Source organism: Octodon degus, unplaced genomic scaffold (assembly GCF_000260255.1).
Source record: "Octodon degus isolate 3935 unplaced genomic scaffold, OctDeg1.0 scaffold00005, whole genome shotgun sequence".
Classification (NCBI taxonomy): domain Eukaryota; kingdom Metazoa; phylum Chordata; class Mammalia; order Rodentia; family Octodontidae; genus Octodon; species Octodon degus.
In genome coordinates, this window is record NW_004524581.1 from 8,509,484 (window position 1) to 8,522,121 (window position 12,638).

At 38.9% G+C, this 12,638-nt stretch overlaps 1 protein-coding gene across 2 annotated transcripts in view; it reads left to right on the forward strand.

Moving 5' to 3' along the window:
* The window catches only part of Ddx50 (DExD-box helicase 50), a 39,004-nt gene that overhangs the window by 18,245 nt on the left and 8,121 nt on the right, over nt 1–12,638 (forward strand). Inside the window, exons 9-12 of one of the 2 annotated variants that reach the window (XM_004623952.2) lie at nt 8,298–8,459; nt 9,069–9,188; nt 9,952–10,025; nt 10,251–10,410. In XM_004623952.2, coding sequence (XP_004624009.1) covers nt 8,298–8,459; nt 9,069–9,188; nt 9,952–10,025; nt 10,251–10,410 — 516 coding nt within the window. The remainder of the gene's footprint in view (nt 1–8,297; nt 8,460–9,068; nt 9,189–9,951; nt 10,026–10,250; nt 10,411–12,638) is intronic. The other variant, XM_023723349.1, reaches the window with a different exon arrangement.

The window sequence follows — 12,638 nt, forward strand, 5'->3', positions numbered from 1 at the left end:
CCAGCATGGCATACAGTACTGGGGGTCAAACTCAGGTGCTTGTGCTTGCCACGCAGGTGCTTAGACTGCTGAGCGATGTCCCCGGCTGAGGATTATAAATTCAAGTTCTTCCTGGGCAACTTAGACCCTGACTCAAAAAAATAAAAGTATAGGGGCCGGGTAGATGGCTCAGTGGAATAAGCACTTCCCTGGCAAGCGCAAGGGCCTAAGTTCAATCCCTGGTTCCCCCCCAAAAAAAAAATAAATAAAAATAATAAAAGTATAAAGCTCTTGGGGGTGTGGATCAGTACAAAAGCCATAAGCTTGATACCCAGTGTCACATACAAACACACACCCAATGTAAAAATAAAGAGCTAGTGGTGATTAACAGTGATTAGTGATGTCAGATATCAATTAATGTTCAAGTGTTTGTTTATAAATACTTTGCTGTTTTTTTTTTTTTATTTCTTAGTTTTTGTTTTGAAATAGGGCATATGGTCATATGGTGTCTAGTTCTTTTTTTGTTGTTTTTGAGACCTGTCTCACTATGCAGTTCAAGCTGGCCTTGAACTCACCACAGACTGGACTCAAACTCACAATGATCCTCCCGCCTCAATCTCCCAAGCACTGAAATTACAGGCGTGTAACACCAAACCTGGCTGGTGTATAATTCTTTCACTCTGTAATGCAAACATCAAATTGATGACCAGTACCATCAGTCCTATTTCTCCTAAGTCATTTCTATTGTATATAATTTGTTAGTGACTAGATACTCAGAAGGGGCTTCTGGAGACAGTATTACCTCATGAAAACAGCGTATTTTTGACTTTATACCTAAGCAAGTATTCTATCCCTGAGTATCAAAATCTTGGATCACTTTTCTTTTTTCTTTGAGGCAGGGTCTTGCTGTGTACTCCAGGCCAGCTTTGAACTCACTATCTAGCCCGGGTTGGCCTCAAACTCTGGTGATCCTCCTGCCTCAATGGACCACCATACCTTACTTGACATTTTTTTCATTAGTGTCTTAAAATAGTATTCCATTATATTTCAAATAAAGCATTTACCATAAAATAATAAACTGCCAGTGTGACTTTTTCTTTATAACTGATTTTAAATTCAGTGCTTGTGAGTGGTGGCACATGCCTGTAGTCCCAGTTACTCGGGAGGCTGAAGAGTTTGAGACCAGCCTGGGCAACATAGCCAGACCCTATCTCAAAACAAAATAAAACAAAACTAAGCCAAGCCAGATGTGATAATATACACCTGTAATCCTAGCACTCGGGAGGCTAAGGCAGGGGGATTGCTTTAGTTTGAAACCAGCCTGGGCCACAAAGTGAGCCCAAAGCCATCCTGTACTGCATAAGGAGACCCTGTCTCAAAAAAGACCCCCCCCCCAAAAAAAAAAGCCAAGCATGGTAGTGCACACCTATATGCCCAGCACTCAGGAGACTAAGACAGGGGGATCCCTAAGAGTTCAGGGTCAACCTGCACTATGAGTAAGTTCAAGCCCAGCCTAAATTACACAGCTAAATCCTGTTTCAAGACATCAACGATGGTGGTGATGGTTCTGCTGGAGATGTTGCTGGGTGGCGGAGAACTTGTCATGTGACACCCTAAGTTCCCTCTAGTTCTGCCAAAAAAATTAAAAATCCATAATTCAACTAGAATGTAGCTGACCTTGAACTTGCAGTGATCTGCCTGGCTCAGCCTCCCTAGGATGTGTTTCATTTAATGTTATACTTCATTGGGTTTTTTGGATACACAAATACACATATAATAGTTTTAGGGGGGAACTGGGTACTGAACTCAGGATCTAACACGTAGTTCACACTAAGCAAGAACTATCGCTGAGGTACATGCCCACCCCTTTTTAAATTTTCAATTTTGGGAAACTATTTTGCAGAGTTGCCAATGCTGCCATCAAACTTATAATCCTCCTGTCTCAGTCTCCTGAATAGGTAGAACACAGGGATGTGCCAACATGAATTATAATTTTAATTTTGTATGATCCTGGGGATCAAACCCCGAGTCTCACACATGCTAAGGAAGTACTTTACTACCTAGCTATATCCCTAGCCCTTGAATTATAGGGTTGTGTTTTGGTTTTTTGAGATAGTATGTTGCTATGTAGTCCAGGTTGGCCTTGAACTTATAGCCTAGCCTGGCCTACAGTTCACAGCAATCTTCTTGCCTCAGCCTCCCAAGTACTGGCATTGCACGAATCTTTACCATGTGCAGCCAGGGAGATAACTCAGCAGAATAAAGGGCCTGAGTTCAACCCTGGTTCCACAAAAAAAAAAAAAAAAAGCTAAAACCATGTGCAGCTCAACTTATAATATTCGTATAGTATGATTGCTTTTGACTTTATTTTTCAATGTCTCTTGTCATGAGTTTGTTGGCTTTTCTATTCTCTGTTGTTATTTTATCTCATCTTTTTTTTTATTTTCTAAAATTTCCTATTTTTAAGGTACCTATGTGGTCAGTGTCTTGTTTCGTTTTTGTTCTTGTGGGTTTTTTTGAGGTAGACTCTCACTGTGTAGCCCAAGCTGACCTCAAATTCACGTGATCCTTCTGTCTCAGCCTCCTGAGTACTGGGACTACAGGCATGTACCACCACATCTGGCTATATTTCTTCTAATAAAGTGTTCATTTGTAAAAAGTTTCTTTTTTTGAGTCATTGTAATGCATATTTTAATTGTTCTTATGTTTATTTCTGTTCTTTCATATTTCACTTAAAAGTTTTTCTGCCCTGGGTAGTGGTGCACACCTATAAAATCCTAGCACTAAGTAGGCCAAGGCAGGAGGATTGCCATGTGTTTGACCCTAGCCTGAACTACATAGGGAGACCCTGTCTCGGGGGAAAAAAGAAAGTCTACTCAAATAAAAATCAAAAGTTTTCTTTTAGGTCTGGGTTATAGCACAGTAGTAGAGTTCTTGTATAGTGTATGTGAGGCCTGAGTTCAACCCCTAGCACTGCAAAAGAAATTTTAAAAATAAAGTAAATTTAATTTTGCTCATTCAGAGCTATGCTATGCTTTCATTTATTTGTGGACATATTTTTCTGATCATTTTCATACTTGTAGGAATATTATTGTTTCTTGCCCCACTACAAATTACTTTGTATGGGGTTGGATTAGGATGTTTGTTTGTTTGTTTGTTTGTTTGTTTGTTTTTTGAGAGGTGTGAAAGGTTTATTAGGCAGAATGTTAAAAGTATCCCAGGGCCAGGGAGAGAGAGTTAGCGCAAGAGCCTGAGTTCAATCCCTGGTTCTGGAGGAAAAAAAAAAAAGTATAAACAACCTCGTAGAGAATAGAATACAAGCCCTCAAGAGAGCCCTTTATGGGCCGGGGAGATGGCTCAGTAGAATAAGTGCTTCCCTGGCAAGCGCGAGGGCCAGAGTTCAATCCCCAGTTCCGCCAAAAAAAAGTGAGAGAGGCCTCTATTGCTCACTTTTAGATAAAGTTAATCCTTCTAAACTTTCAATAGGAAGGCATGGTATAGAATGTTTTTTAGCTTTACAGCTTTAGAACCACTGCTCTTATTATTTGTGTTAGTGTTTAAAAATATGGTCTGCAAATTGTATCTCCATATAGCATTACAAAGGAAAACGGTCTCTCACTTCTGAGCTCCAGCTGTGTGTTTCTCACCTTTATCTGGATCTTTCCTTTGCTCCTATTGTCCTTGGCATCCTTAGGTTGGATTATTCTGGGCCCAGCAGTTTCTCCTCACTGTGAAGCTTTGTCCTGGAAAGGGAGCATTCGCTTGTTCATTTGGAACAATGAGGCCTGAGCACCAGTGCTGTGCTAGTATCTGCAGACCTTGAGTGTGCAAAATGCTTCTAAGCCACAGTTACTATTTTTAGCAGTTCATCTGAGAAGATGCTTTCCAGGAAGTGCCTGTTCTTAAGACTGACTGATTGCCCTGTGTACAAGTCTGACCCTTCCGCTCATGTTGGGAAGTCACTTATTTTTGTTACAATTATCATCTGGAGTGTTTAGTCTCTTTTCCTAGTTGTTTGTCTTAAGGTGAGAACTGAAGATTCAAAGACTATGCTGTCAGCATTTTCCCCAGTGTCATTTTAAATAATTGTACGGCATCAGCTGGTGTTTGAACAGTGGATATAATGGTAAAGGGTGAAGGTATGGGAGAAGGAGGTGGCTTTACCTTTCTGTTGGTGTGGGACACTCAGCAGCTATTGCTTTATCTCAAAGGGATGAGTCTCCCTTGTTACGAACACTAGAGAGAATTTATATCTTAGTAACAGTAAGTCAGTTTCTATGGTGGGGAGTATAGAATTTTCCTTCTGCACAGTGACTGGTATTTTAGGTAAAAAGTAATAAAAGCAGCTCATGGGAGATATGAGACTTCAAAAATGTTTTGAGATAAAAGATTTTATGAACTAGTACAGGAGTCTGAGCAGTTAGATTTTTAAAATATTTTTGGTGTGTTAGAGATTGAACCAAGAGCCTTATGTGTTCTACCACTAAGCTCTACCTCAAGCCCTAGTTTCTATATAATTTTTTTCAGTACTGGAGGCTTAACATTTCTACTAAGCTGTATCCCCAACCATTTTTAAATTTGTTTGTTTGAGGTACTGGCAATCAAACTCCGGGCCTTTGCACTGAGCTACATTCCCAGCCCTTTGTTTTGCTTTTTATTTTGACACAGGGTCTCACTATGTTACTAAATTGGTCAGGCTAGCCCAAACAGTCCTTCTGCCTCTGCCTCCCAGAGTGCTAGAATTACAGTTGTGCACTATCATGCCTGGCTGGCTAAATTTATTTCTGTGGCCAGTGATTTCAATAATATTCATCTCCTCCACTAGAGTATAATGATCCTGAGGACAGATGTCTTATTTTTCACCTTTTATCTTTAGTGCCTGGTAATTCCAGGTTGCTAAGTATTTGTTGAGTGAATAGATTGGTCATGGCTACTACTTTAGCAAGACCTGATAGAGCTTCTCAATTCCTACTAACTGCGCCTCTTTAGCTTTTGTCTTACCTTTTCTAATGTATTCTGTAGATGTAGCCAGAATTTTTGTCTGCTCTACAATGAAATATGTTCATGGTAGATTTCTGCCTATAGTTATTCAGTTGTTCCACATTGTCCTCAGGATAAAATTTATATTCCTTTCCAGTGTCTCAATAATTTTTTCTTTTTACTCTCCCTTTTTTCTCAATAGTATGGATTTCCCTTCAAATGAGGTTAAATTAGATTCCTTTTTTAGGTGTTCTATAGCACCAGGCATCTACCTGCGCTATCACATGAATCATGCTCTATTAAGATGCCTAGCAAAATGTCTGTTTAAAACTCTTTCTTTTGACTATTTCAGAACTTGACATAATCACAGGTACATAGGTACTTAATGAAGCCATTCTTTTATGTATTTGGTACAGGGCCTTACTATGCAGCTTAGACTCATAGTGATCCTCTTGTTTTCAGCCTCCCCAGTGCTGGGATTATAGGTGTGCACCACCACACCCAGACTCGGTCACCAGCTCAGGACACCTGGGGCAGGGCCGGCACAGCATGTGGTGCTGGGGATTGAACCCCAGTCCCTGCGCTTGCTGAAGCAGGTGCTTAATCCACTGAACTATCTCACAAGCCCTAGTTCTGAACTTTTAATAATGGCTAGGAATACTAGGACATTTATTTATAATACTAGCAAAATTATTCACAAGATGAAACCAGTATAACTTTACTAAAAATAACAGAAATGCAAATTAAAACAGCATTTTGGAGTCCTGAGCATGGTGGCCCACACCATAATCCTAGCATTTGGAACGCTAAGGCAAAGGTATTGCCATGTGTTAGAAGTCATCTTAAACTACATAGTTCAAGACCAGTCTGAACCACGAAGTAAGAGCCTCTCTCAAAACAAAACATTTGAGAAATCATTTTTGCCTATTAAATTAAGGATTATGGCCAGTAGTTTAATAATAGCTATTAAAATTTTAAATGTGCCATGAATGGCAGCTTTCTGCCAGTTGCCACTCTGCCTTAGAGCTAGCTAAGTATGGACTAAAACCTCTACTAACTACACTAAAAAAAAATCTTTCCTTCCTTAATTTTGAGCATCAGGTATTTTTGTCCAGCATCAAGTGAAAAGTAACTTAAGACAACTTAGGTACTTAGGTTAAAAAAAAAAAAAAAAAAAAAGACACCTTACGTCTTTAATTCTTTGCTTAATCCTTGTACATTGACAGGTGACTCCTGTCGACCTATTTAGGAAAAGATACAAAACTACCACAGCTTTTGCAAGCTTAGCTGGGCTTCACTTGATAACATGTAATTGGGGGAAAGACCCTTTGAATTTTTTTCCCTAGCCTTGAGAATCTTAACTGGGAAAATGTTTGGATTTACCGCCCTTGTTCTTTTTTATTTTTTAATATTTATGTATTTAATACAGGGTCTCGCTACTCAATTCAAACTCGTAGTGATCTTCCTCTCTCAGCCTGCCAGTGCTGGGATTATAGGTGTGTGCCATTATACCTGGTTTTGGAGCTAGCATGGTGTGCCTGGGGTTCTGGAGCTGGCACTGCATGCTATACTGGGGATTGAACTAGGGTACTTGCGCTTGCCAGGCAGATGCTTAGACTGCTGAGCTATCTCCCCAGCCCATGCCACCCTTGTTCTTTACCATCCATTTATCAGATGCAATTAAGCAGAGTGCCCACCCCCTCCCCTGCAATGAAAGAGGACAGGCTGGTCGTGGTCATACTGTTTCAGTTCTACTGCTGGCTACTTTGGTAGCTGGGATACATCCTTGCACTTTCCAGAGTTTCTGGCTCAAGCTCACCAGGACTTCTCCTGGAGAAATGGATCACTCTGAGGTCCAACTCATCAGGCTTAAACTGAATCCAAAATTTCAGGTAAAAGTTATTAAGGGATAGGGATATAGCACAGTTTATCCAAAGCTAATGAAATCTCTGCAGGGCTAGGGAGCTAGTTTGGCTGTATAAGTGTCTGCCTGGCAAGTGCAAGGACCCGGGTTGAATCCCCAGCACCACATGACATGCCTGCCACCAAAACTGGGTATGGTGGCACATGCCTGTAATCCCTGCACTGCTGAGGCTGAGACAGTCTGAGCTGCATAGTGAGACCTTGTACCAAATAGATAAAGATCAAAAAAAAATTTTTTTTTAATGTGAGGGCTTTGTTGTTGTTGATTCATTTTTGTGGTACAGAAGATGGAACCCAAGCCTTGTGTGTGCTAAGCAGGTGTTCTGCAAGTACATCCAAGCCCTAAATGTTCATAATTTTGACTCAGAAATTCAGCTTTAGAATTGAAGTAAATGTAGATGACATCTAGAAACACATACAAGTATAAGATCATTTATAGCAGCAGTATTTCTAAATGTGAAAATTCATAGCCTATTGTGGTGGTACATACCTGTACTCACAACTCTGGAAGGATAAGGCATGAGAATCACAAGTTCTAGCCTTGCCTGGACAAGCTAGCAACTTAGTGAGACCCTGTCTCAACATAAAAAATAAAAAAAGGGCTGATGTTAACTCAGTGTAAAAGTCCTGGGTTCAATCCCTGGTACTGCCCCAAAAAGGACAAAAGATACAACAGAATATTCAGTAATTTCACATACCTGTGTGAAGAAATTATATACAGATGTTAAAAATTACATAGAGATGAGCATTAGATTACTGAGGTAGGAAAATGACAAGTTTAATGAATCCCTGTCCAAAAATTTAAAAAGAAGAAGAGGGATTTGGATGTGTTTCAGTGGTAGCGTGCCCCTGTGTTCATTAAATAAATAGGTAGATAAATAAGATTACCAAGCAGTATGTACAAAGCTGTGATCCCATTCATAAATACATAAAATTATAGTATATGCTGGTATATGTCAAGTGGGGACAGAATGTAATTGCTTAAAAAGACAGCCCATGTTGGGGTTATAGCTCAGCATAGAGTAATGCCCTGGACTCAGTTCTACCACTGCAAGAAAACAAACAACAAAGGACACCTGACAGAATATCCACCAGACTTTTTTTTTTTCTTTTTCTTTTGCGATACTAGGGATTGAACTCAGGACCCTGCACTTGCCAAGCAGGCACTTATTCTAAACTATCCCTCTGGCCCATCCACCAGATTTTAGCTATGAAATATTTCTAAGAGGCTGGCAGTAGGGAAGCTGGTACATGTTATGTTAAATATTTCCTGTAATTTTTTTAAAGCATGCATTGTTTTAATAATTAAAAACAGGAAGATTAAAAAACAAAAAAGAGCATAGACTAGATGATGTTAGAGTACTGTCAGTTATAAATATGAACTGTATACTTAATTTTCCACCTTTTTTCAATAGAACGCCCAGTGTTTACATGGGGACATTGCACAGTCACAAAGAGAAATTACACTGAAAGGCTTCAGAGAAGGTAGTTTTAAAGTTTTGGTGGCCACCAATGTGGCTGCCCGTGGTTTGGACATTCCTGAGGTTGACCTGGTGATTCAGAGTTCTCCTCCACAGGTAGGAAATGGGATTGATTTGGGGAACATGAGAGCAACATTATAAATTGCTGTCTTACTTACAAAGATTGTTTGGGTTGCGAAAAATATGTCCTTTGTTGTTAGTCCTAGCTAGTTTTTGTTAATGTGGTATTCCATATAGCAGAATCTGATCCCTTGTGAATGATTAACTTCATTGTTTGGATTTGAAACTTGGAGCAACAAAACCACTTGAGGGAAGCTATACACTTGATCTTAGCCATGAGGCTGAGAAGCGTGAGAGGGGAGTATAAAAAGTTGCATACAAAGAACCTTGGGGTAGGTGGCTAAAAAGCTTTTGAATTATAGCTTCATCCTTACTTTTACTATGTGTATTATTTGGGAGGGTGTTGAAAAGTACAAGAGCATAGAAATACTAATACTAGTATCATTTATTATGTGGATCCTGGGATTTTTCTTTTTTCTTCTTTTTTCTTTCCTTTTTTTTTGGAACCGGGAATCAAACTCAGGACCTTGCACCCTTACACTTGCACTTGCCAGGCAGGCACTTATGCCAGTTAACTATATCCCCAACCCTGGGATTATTATAGAGCTTGCCAAATTTAAAAACTATTCCTCTTTTTATTTTTAGGATGTTGAATCCTATATTCATCGCTCTGGACGTACAGGGAGAGCTGGCCGAACGGGGATTTGCATATGTTTTTATCAACCAAGAGAAAGAGGTCAACTAAGATATGTGGAACAAAAAGCAGTAAGTAAAGTTATATTATTTCAGCCTATAATTTATTATTTACATGATGCCTTAGAAAAGAGTTCTTTTTATATTTGTTCTTGCAAATAGATCTTCCTCACTTTTCCCAGTTTAAGCTTCATTTGGCAGTGAAGCATGTGGAGAGCTAAATTTATAGTAGCTGCAAGACTTTGTTTCTAATACAGCTTTTATTGTGAAGACAGAAGAGGTAATGTTCTCATTTCCCCTTGAATTTCTCCCTTGATACTGAAATTACAAGTATGTTGTGATTTCATTGTATTGGTCCAGTACTGTGAAGAGTGACTGTGACATTGTTTTGGTGTAATAGTTAAAATTATATTGATAATGACACAATGGCCAGTTTCTATTAAAAATCACGTGTTTTGGGGGGCCTAGATTTTTTTGTATATTTCACATTTTACCCCATTTTTATGATGTATATTTTTGTATGTTCTTATACTTTGTAAAGAGAGATGAGTAATAAGAACAAACTTGGTAAATTTATGTTTTTTATTTTTATTTTTTTTAAGTCAGTAAATTTAAATAGTATTTTTTTTCTGTTTTTGAGTCAGCTTTGTTTTGCAAGGGAAATTCAATTTTTTTTCTCTTTGATGTTTATAATACATGATTTAATAGAAAGATTTTTTCCTTTGCTAGGGCTTGGAAATCTTTAAGTCCAAGAAATGGAAATTCAACAAATATTAATTTAGTAATTAATTGTAACAACTTCCATTTTTCTTTAATGTAATTCTTTCATTTTCAGGGAATTACTTTTAAACGTGTAGGTGTTCCTTCTACAATGGATTTAGTTAAATCTAAAAGCATGGATGCCATCAGGTATGCTTTCTGACCTTGCTGAATAATGTTTTCTTTTGTATTAGGCTATTCATCTTTAAGCTCTCCTAGTTCAAATATGAGAACATTTTAATCACCAGTTTTACCAGCAGATATTTAGTTATATTAAAATAATGAAAATGTTGCTCTTTCTTTTCCCATTCATTCTTTTAATTTTCATTTTCCCTATGTTTTGACCAAAAAAAATGTACTATTTTTAAACCATAGGTCTCTGGCTTCTGTTTCTTATGCTGCTGTTGATTTTTTCCGACCATCAGCTCAGAGACTGATAGACGAGAAAGGGGCAGTGGATGCCTTGGCTGCAGCATTAGCCCACATTTCTGGTGCATCGAGCTTTGAACCACGTTCTTTGATCACCTCTGATAAGGTAGAAAATCTGTGAGAAAATTACATTTGATTGAGATAGGTTAAAATGACCAATAGCCCTTATTGTATAATGAATTACTGACCATTATATTTAATCCCTTCAATATACTGTGCAATTTGTACAGAGGGAAAAAACATTGTTTTATTAAAAATCCATTTTCTGGGCCAGGGATATAGCTCAGTGGCACAGCATCTACCTGGCAAGCACAGGGTTCTGAGTTCAATTCCTGATACCAAAAAAAAATTCATTTTCCTCTACCTCTTAATCTTTTTTTTTTTCTTTTTTTAAGACAGGTTCTTGCTATGTAGTTCAGGCTGGGCCTGAACTCACAGCAACCCTCCTGTCTGAGCCTCTTGAGTGCTGGGTGTACAGGTATGTGCCACCATGCCTGGTCTGCCCTTACTGGTTCGTTGATGTTGTTCTTGTTATTTTTGGCACCTGTCACTTTCATAGTTCTAGGCTTACAGTAAAACTGCAAGCCATACAGTAAGTAAATAATATACCATCCACCAAGATTCAACAACTGTTAATATTGTTACATTTGCTTTATATCTTTATGTATACTTTTTAGGGCTTATGCCATTGATCGAACCCAAGGTTGCACAATGCTAGGCAAGCACTATGCTGCTGAGCTATATCCCCAGCCATCTGTGCGCTTATTTTGGCTAAACAATTTACATCATTCCCAAATGTTTCAACGTGCATCCTCTAAGGATAATGATATTCCTAGGTAATCACAATATCATGGTTTCACTGTAAAAATTAATAATGGGTCTAAATTAATCATCAGGGGCTGGGGATACTTCTCTGCAGAATAAGTGCCTGCCTGGCAAGTGCGAGGTCCACCCGAGTTCTATCTCTGGTGCCACAAAAAATTAATTAAGAGATTTCTAGTCCATATACAGGTTTGCATTGTTATACCAAAATATGTCTGTCTTACGCAAAATAAAGGGAATTGTCATTTTCACACTACTAAAATTTGCATGTCAGAACCTATGTTTTTTAAGACAGGGTCTCAGTGTAGTTCAAGATGACTGAACTCACTGTCTAGGTGGGTTTGTTTGTTTGTTTGTTTGTTTGTTTGTTTGTTTTGTGGAACTGGGGATTGAACTCAGGCCCTTGCACTTGGCAGGCAAGCGCTTATTCTACTGAGCCATCTCCCCATCCCCAACTGACCTCACTGTATAGCCCAAGCTGGCTTTAAACTTGCAATAATCCTCTTGCCTCAGCCTCCCCGGTGCTGAAGTAACAGGTATCTGCCGCCATGCCGTCCAGCTCAGAACTTGTTCTTCATTTAGTTAGTTGCCATGGAACTATGCATAAAATGAAAAATAGCTTCTGTACAGTTAACACAATAGCATGCAGGATTGTGTATGTGCAGAAAGGTGTGTATAACACTGACTGACATGGCCTGCTGCCAGGTTAGTATTAAAACATACCATACTGGAGCCATTTGTTGTAAATGGTGCAAAGATTTATTGCTCTTCAAATATAAGTGTGGGAAACTATAGGTGAAGGGTCCCATTAATAAAGCTCTCTAATGTCAGGGTAGGGAGACAGGAGTGAGTGTGTGAGCACACATGGGTGCACATATATAGATACACAATCTGGGAGATCTCTATAACATAGTAGCTTACTGACAGGATTTTTGAATAATAGGGCTGACATTTTGGGAAGCTCATACAGTGCTAGAGAGGAGGGAGCAAAGCAGCAGGGCAGGTTTACTGGCATGTGACTTAATTGATATAGCTCAGATGAGTATAATTAGGGCACATGGTGGTTTTTCATCTGGCACATCTTGATAGTTCAGCTGAATGTTGGTAGTGATTGTTTATTAGAGTGATTTCATTCTTCCTATACATATATGTGTTCATGTGTATCGTACTTTTTTTGTTTTGGGATGTTTTTTTGAGGCAAGGTCTGGCTATGCAGTTTAGGCTGACCTTGAACTCACCTGGTAGCCTAGCCTGGCCTCAAATTTAAGATACACTGCCCCAGCATCTCAGTGCTTGGATTGTAGGCATGTGGCATCACACCTGGCCTATAAAGATTAAAGTTCATGTGTTGTATTTAACTGTTATGTCTCCTTAGTTGCTCAGTTTACTGTTTTTCTTTCTTTCTTTTTCCTACTCTTTTTTTTTTTTTTTTTTCTCCCCTGTATTTAGGACAGGGTCTGCAGGGTCTCACTACATAGATTAAACTCATAGTGATTCTCCTGTTTTCAGCCT